Consider the following 14,487-nt stretch of genomic DNA (forward strand, 5'->3'; position numbering starts at 1 on the left):
CCGCCATTTGTTTGACCAAGTATCTAATAAGTCTAATGAGACTTCATTTTCTGTTCTTGGGATATGTATGTTACATACTAGCACTTTGTTTTAGTTATCTGTTTAGAATGTTTATATATGTGCATTGATACACAGTTGCAGTCAGTCTAAAAGTCTTATCACTCCACATGTATTTTAATTTCTTCTGTCAAAAATAAACAGTGGTACTAAATTCTAGTAAGTAGTCAGGAATGTATTTAATAGAAGCCTAAGTATTTTGAGTGAAAGACCCCTACTCCTCCCTTACCATTTCTAATTGTCTTAGGTAGGTTTGTATAAGTTCCAGATAGACTTACTCATCTTTTCCTCTATAGGTAATTTTCTTACTTTCTCAATATATTTTCTTTAGGTGAATCAAAAAGGGCCCAGGAAGCCTATGAATGTTGGAGAAAATTCATCTGTGAATTTCTGATGTTTAAGGAGTTCATATTTGTATTCATCTTTTAAACTGGGAAGATTTATATTTTATTTTAAAACTTCTTGGTATTTACAATGAATGGACACAGTGATGAAGAAAGTGTTAGAAACAGTAGTGGAGAATCAAGGTAAGCACTTTATTACGACTATTTATTATGAAGAGAATGTAAAACTTGCATGACTCTTTAGTTTTCCTAGTAGGTGGCAGAGTTTCCAGATCAGATTCTTCCTCTGAGTTATCCAAACAGTAAAAAAGAAATTTCCTGATATATGAAGTTTTGTTGATAATACAGGTTTTATTTTTTTTTATTGGGATATACAAAGTTGAATTTAAATATGGAAAGTTTAGGTGACTTAAATCTCTTTGGAAGTTTATATTATTTGGTCACTTATTGAAACTAGACCAAGTAAAAAGAGACCCTTAAATAGCTTTGACTATTGGTGCACTCTCCAAATGCAATAAGAAGTTCTTTACTCACCTTTTTGCTGGCATTTTGTCATCCATACATTTCCTGTACAATATAGTAGCTACTAGCCACATGTGGCTATTTAAATTTGAACTATTTAAAATTACAGAATATTCAAGATGTAATCATTCAGTCATACTGGATGCATTTCAAATGCTGAAAGCCACATGTGATTAATGGCTACCATGATCTGTTGCACAGATAGAAAACATTTCTATCAGTGCAAAAGTTCTTTTTGCCAACGCCGATTGGGACATTTGTTAGAATATTGCTGCAACCCTTTTTACCCCTCTGATTTTCTTTTTAAATTTCAGTTTTAATTATGTATGAATGAGTTACTTGAGCCATGTCTTTGCAAAGAAGACCTAGTTAATGGGAATAAGACGTATTAAGCTATTTTAATGTGTAAGAAACCTCTTCAATACAAAGACTTTAAATTCTTCTGTAGCCCCCAGATTTTGAGTTACCTGCACATTGATGGAGTCCATATAGTTATATACACTTATCAGTAGAGATCAGGTGTGAACATCAGAGTCAGACCCCCTGATTACTTTTCCCAGTTCTACTTTTTATTAGTTGTATAAATTGGGGCAGATGACTTTACCTCTGAGGTTTTGTCTTTTTCACTTATAGAATATGAATTACAGTATTATTTATCTTAAAGTTGAGAATAGTGAAGTGTTCTGTAGAAGGGGCTTAAAGTAGTTCTGATATAATGAGCACTCAGTATTTGCTTACTATGATTAGCATCATGTTTTAGGTACCATAGAATACTACATAACTGGAACTTTAATTATGGTGGTAGAGAAATGTGATGGACAAGAAACAGGAAAGTTTTGGTAGTTGGGAGGGTTGCAGAAATAATATTGGTAGAAGAGAAAGCAGTGTTACTACTATATGACTTGAAACTTGGTGTTTTCTGGTCATGCTAGGTGTACTTTAGTTTATCAGCTTTCACAGGTGGACTGTTTGTATAACAAAAACATCATAGAGAGAAAGGAACAATTATGGAAAGCAGCATTGTTTAGTTGAACAGGTATTGGTCTAAACATTACAAAACCTGAGCTGATACTGCATTAACTAGTTCTCTGAACGATCTCAACTTTAAAAAAGAATTGAACTAAATGATTTTGAAGTTTCACCTCACTACTTAATTTACAAAGTATAATAAGGTTTTAGACAATAAGAGTTGAAGAATCAACAGAATTGAGAGGCTAAATTGGAAGAGTTTTGAATCTCATGTCTGATTCAAATCTCTACAGGTAAATTGACTATAGTAAGTGATTGTACACATTCTTTTATTTGTTAGTGAACAATGAAATGGTTAAGAGGTAGAACTTTCTAGAGGAAACACAGGAACTAAACTACTCACAAACTATGAAATAAGACTTGAAAATAAATCCTCTAGTTGAGTATTCAGAGAGGTCATGTGCTGTTACATTCTGAGCCCTCATTTGTTCTAATAATGTTTTATGTATTTTGCTGCCATATCTAGAGGGGAGCAGTGAGATAGATTTGGTAGTATAAGTGAAAAAAGTTAAACCCTGTGAAATCAGATGTACTTAAAGGAATCTTTTGCAACGCATACTTATTTAAAATAACTGCAAATCATATTCCCTAATTATTCTGAGTTACTATTTCTAGTATACAGGTTTTACATGCTTCTGAGAAGTGTGGTTGTCAAGTTATCTTGCTCCTGCAACTGCCTTGGTATTTATCAGGAGGGAGACCTGCTTCTCATCTGCTTTCATTTTCTTCCTTACTGCTGTTATGCTGTCTTTTTCCTTTGCTCCACTGTCATTGTTAACAACCCTCAACCACCATTCTCCCCAGCCACCTCCTGCCCGCAAAAAAACAGAACACTTCTAGTAACTATGAATATTACTATAGAGTGAAGAGAGGAGAAATATGCTCTGCTTTTAAAATTGATACATACTGTAAATAGTTTTTAAAGTAAAACTTGATTTTTATTGGGTAGAATTTTTAAATGGATTTTTGCTTTAGATTTTCTTTCTTCCTTTGTGGAAATTCCATTATGAAATGAAATAAAATTAAGCAAGGAGTCATTTGACAATTTTAGATGTTATAATTAGCTTTCTACTAAAAAATGGTTTTTGATTGTTTCCATGTGGAAAGCTGTCTATGACCACTGACTGAAAGAAGGAAGAGTACACAGGAAGATGTCTCTTTAGCTATGCTATAACTGACAATTTTGAAACTTATTTACAAAGAAATGTGGGTCAGGATGCACCTGCACATCAGTTTAAACTCAGCACAAAGTTTATTATATAACTGAAGTTAAGCTTTCTAAAGATGTTTTTGGAAGATTTCAAAGTACTGATTCTTGGCTATGTAGGTTTGAGGAAAAAACAAACAAACAAACAAAAAAATCAAGTTTTCCAAATTCTGGTTAGACTTTTTATTTTAAAGTTCTCTTGAATGATTTAATCCTGGAATAATTTGTGGATGAAGACCAGAAATACATAGTCACATCTTACTACTCAGAACAATTTCTCTCCTTGACTGCAGATTAATTTTTAATAATCTAAAATTGTACATGTAAATATACAGTCACATTTTGCTACTCAGAACAAATTCTCTCCTAGCCTGCAGATTAATTTTTAATAATCTAAAATTGTACATGTAAATTTGATAATTTATTTGAATTACTTTAATTAGCATCTACATATGATGCTCTTGAAAAATTTTTACAGAGTGAGGGAGACTGTTATTGATGTGCTGCAATGGTCTTAACCATTGTTATGGTGAATCTGTGGCTGGCAGTTGAGCTTTATTAACCTGATTCCTAGAATTCTTTATTTCATTATAGCTTTTCATAGCATTAACAATGCTTGATTTAATATTTACGTATGTTTTAAATATATATGTGTGTAAATTTTATATTTATTTTGAAGAACTCTGGCACACAAATTTCCTTGGCTTTATAGAAAATATTTTTGTTAATGTTTTATAGTTCAAATAACTAACTGGATCTGAACTTTTAAAGTATTTCTTGTAAGCAAAGAGTAGGAAATATGATCAGTGGAAATGTTCTAAATGAAAATCTCCTTTTATAGAAATTCAGCTTCTTTAAAAGGCTTTGAGAAGCCCCCTAGTTTAAAGGACCTGTTAAGGGGCACCTGGGCAGCTCAGTGGGTTAAGCCTCTGCTCTCCGCTCACGTCCTGATCTCCAGGTCCTGGGATGGAGCCCCACATCTGCATGGGCTCTCTGCTCAGCAGGGAGCCTGCTCCCCCCACCCCCCGCCCTCTCTGCCAGCCTCTCTGCCTACTTGTGATCTCTCTCTCTGTCATAAATAAATAAAATCTTAAAAAAAAAGAATTTAAAAAAAAAGGACCTGTTAAATTTATTAACACCAAGTCAAAGTTAATTTGAACACAGGCCATGTTTCTTTACCATGTATTTATTTGTTAGTGTCTTGTTGAAAACTACTATGGTACACCATTTTTGATGTGTTGCATTTATGTACATTCATACCAGAAAGATTTGTTGTCATCAAAGTCAGTTTTTTTTCACTAAGTAAACTTGAATGATTTTTAAAGGCTATACCAGTTAAATGGTATTTTCTGAGCTGACTTTGCAGTTATCTCAGAGTTTTAAAAAAAAGTTCATTCTTAAATTTCAAATGTTTCTGCTAAGAAATATTTTAAGAAAGGCAGGAAAACATGAAATCACAAAACCGGAATGGCTAGAAATCATTCAGTTAAGGAAACTGGTTTTTTAAATTTTCCCATGATGTAATTATTTGCAGGGAAGTATGGCTCTTTTACACCATTTTCTGTTAATCCCTGTTTTTCAGCTCTATGTAATTTCATTTTTTCCTATTAGTTTTTTCTTTCCTCAAATATCCTATACTTGATCCTAGATGATCTGACATTAAGTACCATTTCTTAACATTTTGAAAATTGAATAAACTGTTAAGCAGGAACTTAATAGGTTACTCTCTCTCCAAGTACAGTTTACTGAATTAGAATTTTCATAGTATTGTCTAGGATTGTAATTAATCTAGGTTACTGTAAAGTTTTGAGACTTTCAACTGGTAAGGATAAGAGAATTGTGTATGATTTGAGGTTCAAATATATTCCTTTTATCTGCATAGGCATGAGATAATGTGGAGGCAAATGTTAATGTGTAATTGTCCCTTTTTTATACTTCTAAGGTAGTTGCTGATTTAAGATCATGGTGATGGGTTACATTTGGTATGGTTCTGTTTTTAAAAATAAGAGTATTGGGGCACCTGGGTGGCTCAGTGGGTTAAGCCTCTGCCTTCAGCTCAGGTCATGATCTCAGGGTCTGGACATTGAGCCCCGCGTCAGGCTCTCTGCTCAGCGGGGAGCCTGCTTCCCCCCTCTCTCTCTGCCTGCTGCTCTTCCTACTTGTTATCTCTCTCTCTCTGTCAAATGAATAAATAAAATATTTTAAAAAATAAAATAGAAAAAACAAGAGTATTTCTTTGTAGGGAAGAGGTAAAGAATAAATAAGAAAAACCTTTTATCTTTTTATCTTTTTTAGAGAAAATTAAAAAAATGCATAAATAGAAAAGTTAAAGTTCCAGTTATAGTCCTTGGACCAATAACAGTGGCATCAACTGTGAATTTGTTGGAAATGTACAACCAACCCTGTCCCCCTGAATCAGAATCTTCATTTTAACAAGATTTCCAAGTGATTTTTGTTCATGTTAAATTCCTGTGTGTGTGTGTATAGCTGCACACACACACACACACATGGAACTGTTTGGAGTAATTCATCATCTAGCCACTTACTTTTGTTACTGATGTTGTTATTTTTTTTCCTGGGAACCCCCAAAGGATGGTGTCATGGCCCATGCCAGCAAGAGATTGAGTACATTTCGTTTCTTTTGAATCGATAATAATGTGGCATGCAATGATTATTGAACTCTTACTCTGACTGAACCAGGCATGGTACACGTAGTGTACAGATTATTACATGAATTTATCATAGTTCATCCTCATAAAACTCCTGTGATGTATGCAGTATTATGATTCCTGCTCTCCAGAAGGGGAAACCAGATTTATAGCCATTTTTAAAAATCTTTTTTAAAAAACTACTAACTAAATTCCACACTTTACTTGGATTTCATTGGTTTTTCCATTAATGCCACTTCTGTTCCAGGATTCAATCCAGGGTACCATGTTGCATTTAGTTGTCAACTCTCCATAGTATCCTTTGGTCTGTGAGAGTTTGTTTTTTGTTGATTTCCTTAAGTCTTAAAGTGCTGGCCAGGTATCCTATGGAATATCCCCCAGTTGGGATTTATCTGATGTTTTTATTAGGATAAACTGGGGTTATCAGTTTTTGGAAAGAGTATCACAGAGATGAAGTGCTCTTCTAGTCACATACATGGGAAGCGTAGTATCCACATGATATTAACCATCATCACATAGCCAACATAATATTTGCCGGGGTTCTCTATTTTAAGTTGCTGCTTTTTTTTTTTTTTTCTCACACTGTATGCTTTGGAAGCAAGTGACTATGTCTAGCCCTCTCTCAAATGTTTGGGGGAAGGTTGGAATTAAGTTCCATCTCCTACTGACAGAGAGTATCTGTATACATTAAGTGGAGTTCTTCTGTAAAGAAGTCTTTTCTCCTCTATTTACTCATTCATTTATAGAAGCCTGGACCTCCATATGTGAATTTTATGCTTTGGGTTATAATCCAGTAGTGGTTTATTTTGTTGCTCAAATTGTTCTAGCCTTGCCCATTGGGTGCTATCTTTCCAGTTTGCCTCTGTATCCTTTTTACATACTCCTCTATCTTTTTGCCCTAGAATCAGCCCTGGATTGAAGAGAGCCCTGGATCCTTTTATTGGAGAAAAGGGTATTAGAAACCAAGACTTGGGTGCTAGGTATGCTTGTTGCTACCCAGGTATCTCTGCTTCTAGGTCCTCTCAGTGGAAAAAACAGATAAGCTAGATAGTATATGTATATATACTAAACCATGTATATCTACGTATCTCTAGTATATCTGTGTATATCTGTGCATCTCTATCAGTATGCATATTAAGGTGGACATGAGTTTGTATTGATGTCTAATTCTGTACTACAGGATTCATCCTAACCTTCCTTTCTTGTTTGTTTGTTTGTTTCTTTCTTTCTTTCTAAGATTTTATTTATTTATTTGACAGACAGAGATCACAAGTAGGCAGAGAGGCAGGCAGAGAGAAACAAAGAGAGGGAAGCAGGCTCCCTGCTGAGCAGAGAGCGCAATGCTGGGCTCTATCCCAGGACCCTGAGATCGTGGTCTGAGCCGAAGGCAGAGGTTTTAACCCACTGAGCCACCCAGGCGCTCCTCTTTCTTGCTCCTTTACAACTGCAGTCTCCTTCAGGGAGAAACATGGCTCTTATCAACCACCATCCCATCATGTACTTCAAGATCAGATGCAGATAAAGCAGTTTTAGAATTTTTAGGCCACAGTCCCAGAAGAAATAAATTTATCAACTATAATACAGTATTTATGTACAGTATACAGTTTATATGATATTTAGCCTTACAGTTTCTAGTCAAAACACTGTTTTCTAAAGTTACTAATGTTAGTTTCTTCCTGCCACCCTCTTCAGTGTGGTTGTCATAAATTTGTAATAAAGTTAGAGTTATTTGGCACAGTTTGCATTCCATTCTCTGTTCTTTGGTCACATGGGTTGATCTTTTAAAGTTGCATATATTACATTTACTCTCTGATATGCAGTTTCATGTGTTTTTAAAAAATTCACAGAATCATTTATCCACTATTCCATTACTGGGCAGAATTGTTCCTTCACCCTAAAAGTTCCCATCTTTGACCCAGATCTGCTGAATCAGAATTTTCATTTTGACAAGATTCCCAGGAGATGTATATGCATATTCAATTCATATACATATAGGAGAAGCTATTCACCTGGGATCCTTCAGTATCATGCCGTGTTAATGAAGAAAGATTATTATGATTTAGAGGTGATAATGCGGTAGCTAGGTTTTAACACACAATTAGGTATGTTTAGATTCTTGGAACCATATAGGTAAACAAATGAGGTGGAAGAAAATGGAATTGAGCAAAGTGCTAGAGTAATGTAATGGGCTATATGGGACGTTTTCATGGAACTCTTTAATTTTTGTAACCTTAATGGTAAGAAATGATGTAGTGTGGAAAGAAGCAAGAACAAATAGTATATAGTCAGAAGTGGGATGGAGAGGAAAGTTTTTACAGAGTCATAGTCCCCCAATAAATAAGTGTAAGTTCCCTAATAATGTGTTGGACATGCTGGCTTTGCAGTTCTCCAGTCTGATGTTTATTCAGTGTTATGCTGAAGTTATTGAATGGTTTAGTCCTAAGCGAAGGAAGGAGAAAAAGAGAAGGATAGCTGAACAAATGTAACATGTGTTGACAGAGTAATACCCACGTAAACGGGTCGTCAGAGCCACTGGTTTTAAAGAGGTACTCCAGAAATTTATTGTACTGGAATCAAGTTCTTACATATGAAGACTGAAAAAATTGCTGTTTATAGTTAAAGGTATCTTATCTGTCGCTGTGATATGAGGTGACTGCTTAGTCAAAAGTCAGCTTTAAATGTTAAACTGCACTTCAGAGTACTTTGGTGTGGATAGATTGAGATCTAAGCTATCATTGAGAATGAAGTACAAAGATGGTAAGCTCTGGCTAAACAGTACTGGCTTCTGGCACCTAGTGTCTACAGTACCTATCTCTCAGAGATGAGACATAAGGCACAAAAATAGTGAGAAGCTCTTTTCTAATGAAAACCATTCATGTTAGCTATTTCCATCTCTCATTTCTGCTTTCAGAAGTACAGTTCTCTGTCTTCATACGCTTAATTTAGATGATTAAGCATCAACTTTGTGGTAGATTGCATGAGATATTAAAATTGGAGATTCTCCTGTGAAGTTTATAGTGAAGAAAGAAACCAGATTTAAATATTTGCAGTATCAAGTGGTTATAGTTAATACAAAGAGGTAATAGTGTGCTGCAGTTCAAAGGTGGGAGTCAGAGAAGTTTGGTCATAAGGCAAATGGTTAGTTTATTATTTTTTAAGGATTTTATTTATTTGAGAGACCATGAGAGAGAAAGCGTGAGAGGGTAGAGGTCAGTGGGAGAAGCAGACTCACCATTGAGCAGGGAGCCCAGAGTGGGACTTGATCCTGAAACTCCTGGATCATGACTTGAGCCGAAGGCAGTTGCTTAACCAACTGAGCCACCATGTGCCCACAAGTGGTTAGTTTCTCTATCAAGCCCAGTGTTAGAATGAATTTTGGTTTTTTCAAAGAGATGTGTAAACCTGTGATGATCTTAGATTTTCTGCATGTTTAAAGTTCTGATAATGTGGCTTTTATGATGGTGAGGCATTTTGACAGGCTTAGGGGAGAAGCAGAGTAACTTTTATACCCAGGAAAATGTTGTTAGATGGCAGTAAATACTGTGCTGAAGAGCTATTATGTGAAGGGATGGGGCCATAGGACAAGAGTGGAGTTAGTCTGAATATCCCGAAAGGAGACTATTCTTTTTGTGCTCGAAGTAGATTATAGTATGATTATTGCCATTCGATGCAACTACTACAGTATTCCCATTTCTAATTGAGTAAATCTTCCATTAATAAAAGGAGGAAGTTTGATCTGAAAGGAAATTTTATAAGAAAAGAATTACAGTTGTATATGAGTATGAAAAATATAAATAATTTCTTTATTCCAGTTTTACCCTATATTTTATACCAAAGGATTGAACTAGTGTTCAGTAGCTTATCTCAGTCATATTATACTACATTGATGATTTCACTTTTTTTCTTAATTGAACAGCTTACAGTAAATGGAGGTAGTTGTTATGTGCAGCACACTCCTGTATATCTGCAGACTGATGAAATACCAAATTACAAATAACTTTGTTGGAAAGTAAAGCATATAGTCCTGAGAACTTAGTTGTTCTGCTGTAGTATTCATTGACATAATAAAAACCATATACATAATTTCAAAAATCCTTTTTTTAAAGATTTTTATTTATTTTGAGAGAGAGAGAGAGAGACTGAGAGAGAGCATGAGAGGGGAGGTCAGAGGGAGAAGCAGACTCCCCATGGATCTGGGAACCCAATGTGGGACTTGATCCCAGGACTCTGGGACCATGACCTGAGCCAAAGGCAGTTGCTTAACCAACTGAGCCACCCAGGCGCCCCCAAAAATCTTTTTTAAAACAAATTACTCAAATGGATAATCTCTTTAAAAATAAACTTTTAAATATAGACATTTATTTTGTTATTAGTGTTGACTGAAAAGTTGTGAATGGTAATTTTAAGCATATGTATAAATAGTGACAGTAGTAAAATGAACTCTCATGTATACATCATATAGCTTCACATTTTATCTCATGGCCAATCTAATTTAATCTCAAAATCCTCCCACCTGCTCAATTATTTTGAAGATTATTTTGAAATACAATTTTTTAAAGGTTTTTATTTATTTATCTATCAGAGAGCAAGTGAGCACAAGCTGGGGAGCGGCAGGTGGAGGAGACAGAGGGAGAAGCAGGCTCCCTGCTGAGCAAGGAGCCTAATGTGGGACTCCATGGGATCATCACCTGGGCTGAAGGCAGATGCTTAACTGACTGAGCTACTCAGGTTTTCCTTGAAATACAATTTCTACAATTTCTACGTATGTTAGACTTCTGCATGATAGGTAATAGTAATGGGGAAAACAAATATTATAGTTAAGGTTCATCTCCTTGTTATAATTACAAATTATAGAATTGAGGAGCACCTGGGTGGCTCAGACTTTTTAAACGTCTGACTCTTAATTTCGGCTCAGGTCATGATCTCAGGGTTGTGACATCGAGCCCAGTGTCGGGCTCCTCTCTGGGCCCGGAGCCTGCTTAGGATTCTCTCTCTACCTCTACCCTTCCCCCCATTTCTCTCTCTCCTTCTCTCCTTTTCTCTCCTCCCCATTTAAAAAAAACAAAACAAAACAAAAAAAAACCAAAATTACAGAGTTAGAGATGTGTATTGTTATTAATATTATAACAAATTTTGTATGTATTTTACGAAACTAACATTTAGCGACTTGCAAATGTATATATAGTAGCCTTTATTTCTCATCTGGTTCTCTGAATGTTTAGTGCAGAAATTTTGAATTTACTGTCTAACTCATATTCAACATGACTAAACCCAGTCATTTTTTAAATTAGTCATGCTAAATGTGACCCTTTCTAGCATCTAATTCTAGCAGTTTTATTATCATTTATTCAGTTGGAGGCCTTAAGGTGGTAGAAGCATACTGTACTTTGAGTTTATAGTAGCATTTTGACTTGGATTGGTAATATAGAATGCTAAAAGGAACCGTTGGGTTCCTTAGCCATAGCAGCAGCATTAGTTGGTTTTCAGAACCATGCAGATGGATAGATATATTCCAGGTTTTCTCAAACCTTTGGTATTTATTTGATGGCTTATAATAAAATCAAGTGGATACAGATTTTAAAATAAAGGTGGTATGGTCTCAGTTATCATCTAGCTGAACTCTTCTCATTTTTTAAATGACTACTCTAGGGTAATACATTTTAAATAGTAGGTCATAGTATGTTAAAGGATTAGGATCCGTTCTTACTAAAAGAGAATAGTGTAAATTAGAATAGAAAATACAGTGTACCTTTTTTAGAATACTAGTTCATCAAACTTTTATGCCTATGTGTGCATGCACGTGCATGTGTATACTGCATCATGATAGGAACTGTACATATACGAAATAGTCCAAGAAGTTTGAAAGCCATTGCCTTTGGCCACTAATACTTTTTTGTTGTTGTTTTAAGTATTTCCTCAGTACATACAGATTTCCATATTTTTTTCTCTAGTCCTGTTGAAGTGAATAATGGTCTATAAAAACAACTAAAATGAAATCTCTGACTTAATGAATTCCAGGATATAGTTAGAAGAAAGACACATGAGGCACCTGGATGGCTCACTTGGTTAAGCTTCTGCCTGCAGCTTAGGTCATGATCTCCACGTCTTGGGATTGAGCCCTGCTTGGCTGGCTCCCTGCTTGTGCTCTTTTTCTCTCTGTCAAATAAATAAATAAAATCTTTTTTTTAAAAAGAGATACATGTATACAAATAATTATAATATTGCGAAGGCATTACTAAAAACATATGAGCAAAATATTGTGAATTTGTGGGTTGGAACAGTGATGTGCTTGGAGAAACTGGAGAAGGTTACATAAAGGATATGATAATTTTGAGTAATGTTAGAGCCAAAAGTTTTATCTCTTGCTTCAGAGAGGAATCATTCTCTAGAGTGAAAAGTAGGGGAAATACTACCTATACTGAGCTCTAAATCACTCCCTCCACAAAGCCTTGCCCCTGATTCCATTTCCCTCAACTCTAGTTCTTTAATGAGGAATCAGTCCATCTTTATATCTTTAATTTTCAAAAGTTTTACTTTTTCCCATGGTATTATGTGTCTACTAGAAATTCTTACTCAGTATTTGTTTGTCGAAGAGATGAGCCAATGAATTCACATTATCTATGTACAGAACTTATTCTTTCAAAAAATGTTTATTACATTAACACTATTATAGTATATCAGAGAACCAGTTAAGGTGTTCTCTATGCCAGAAATTTACGCTGTTCTCTTTCAGTTAGACCTGATCCTCAAAACACAGGGGCTCAAAATAGTTACTTCTTTTTCATTCTCAATGAGCTTTACCCCTTGGGGTTTTTAAGGTACTGTGGCCCGTGGGACAGCTTTGCTATTCCTAATCTTAATACATGGCTTCTCTTGCTCTGTGAGCTGCCATTTTCAGCCAGCAGGAAGAAAATGGGGAGGGAGTGGTAGGGTTTAAGGCAAGTCACTTTGTTAAGGCTGTGATGTAAAAATCCTATATCACTTCTAGCCATATCCCTTTGGTTGGATGGAACCTGTTTACATGGCCACATCTAGCTGAAAGCTGGACATAAAGCAGTGAAAACTTCAGGACAGTTATGTACTACTAAAGGTTAGACAAAATGGATCCTGGGTGAGTGAGGTGGAGCAAGTAGACACGAGCAAGAGCATATAAACATATGGCACAAATAGAAAGAAATGTTATTTCAAAATAAATCACTCCTGTCATACTAAGAAATTAGCGGCTTTCATTTTTCTTAATTTTCTTTCTTTATATGTATTCATCATTTGTACACTTTTGTTATACTAGTATTGGTATTTGGTTTTGCCACTTACTCTTCTCTGAGCCTCAGTTGTTTATTATATGAAAGTGAAAGGATTAAATTAGAACCCAGGATCTGGCACAGAGCACCAAGTAGTAATTATGATCTGTTTCCTTTTTTTATTAAGCAATTTGTATTGAAAACTTTAGTATATCTGTATGTTTAACTCACAGGCATTTTAGATATCTACATTGACAGTTATGACATTCTGAAGAACAGTTAAAGTAGTCCTTGGAGTAATAATTCTGATCTTGAACTCAGGAAAAAGAACTTTTTTTTTTCCCTAATAGTCGTCAGTGTTGAGTTCCTATAATACATCAGACTGTATGCTTTATATCTCTTTTAATCTTCACAGTAATCCTTAAGTATGTTTATTATTTCCATGTGGCAGAAACTTGAGGCTTGTCTAAAGGGTGTACATATATAAATATAATAACAATGAGAAGAAGGAGCTAGAAAGCTAGGGGAAAAAAAGTTGAACTTCAGAGCACTCATCAGGTTAGCTCTGAATTTTCAAAAATTCTTTCAGAATTCCCCCAAAGAAGTCCTTTTGAATGGTTTTGACTCTTAAACAGTAATCAGGGGAGGGAACAAGGCATGAAGTAAGAATTTGGTGCAATATGTTTATTCCTTAAAATAGTTAATACATTTCTTTGTTTATGTATTACTGTGTTTGTCAGGCGTACAACTTTCTATTAATATTTCTGTGGAAAATCGGTTTACCTTTTTTCAGTATATCCTATAGCTTTCCTGCCCTACCTCCTTAGAGTCTACTCCATCTAAATACTATGACCAGTTTAAAAAATTTTGAAAATGCTAAAGTGGGGAAATGGCATATACAAGGAGGAAGATCTTGATGTTTGATGTCCTAGGGACAAAAGAAGAAAATAAAAGAATACATTATTTAATGGAATTAAAATGAGAAATCATTGATGTAAGCCTTTGATACAGGCATATGTTTGACATATATGTTTGAATACACAGCCTTTTGTTTTTTCCTTCCCTGCTATTGTTTTGAGAGTTTCTTTTTATTGCTCCTTGGTACTTTTGCATCCAACCAATAACTCTTTCTTTATTTCTTCTCTCCCCCCGCCCCCAGTCCTATACCACTTTCTTGGCTTTTTCAGTCTATTCCTGTTCCTTTATCAGGGCCAGTTTCTTCTTTTATCTGATGGTAAGGAAAGCAGCTGCTCATTGTTACCATTTTCTTAGAAGATCATTCACATTTTATTCTTTATTCCCTTATGTGCCATTGCAGACATAGTTTCCAATTTCTGTGATAAAAAAAGCAAAAAAATACTTGAACATTTTTTTCCTTGTAATATAGAAGAATCTTTGTTTATTCACTTGAAAATATG

At 35.0% G+C, this 14,487-nt stretch overlaps 1 protein-coding gene across 4 annotated transcripts in view; it reads left to right on the forward strand.

Annotated features, from left to right (window-relative positions):
• CHD1 (chromodomain helicase DNA binding protein 1) overlaps window positions 1-14,487 on the forward strand; it is a 76,049-nt gene that overhangs the window by 1,866 nt on the left and 59,696 nt on the right. For 3 of the 4 annotated variants that reach the window (XM_045074523.1, XM_045074526.1, XM_045074524.1), the window contains exons 2-3: window positions 389-584; window positions 6,731-6,808. In XM_045074523.1, the coding sequence (XP_044930458.1) occupies window positions 532-584; window positions 6,731-6,808 (131 nt within the window). In that variant the 5' untranslated portion in view covers window positions 389-531. The remainder of the gene's footprint in view (window positions 1-388; window positions 585-6,730; window positions 6,809-14,487) is intronic. The other variant, XM_045074525.1, reaches the window with a different exon arrangement.

Source organism: Mustela putorius, unplaced genomic scaffold (genome assembly GCF_011764305.1).
Source record: "Mustela putorius furo isolate JIRA1106 unplaced genomic scaffold, ASM1176430v1.1 tig00537350_pilon_pilon_pilon, whole genome shotgun sequence".
Taxonomy (NCBI): Eukaryota; Metazoa; Chordata; class Mammalia; order Carnivora; family Mustelidae; genus Mustela; species Mustela putorius.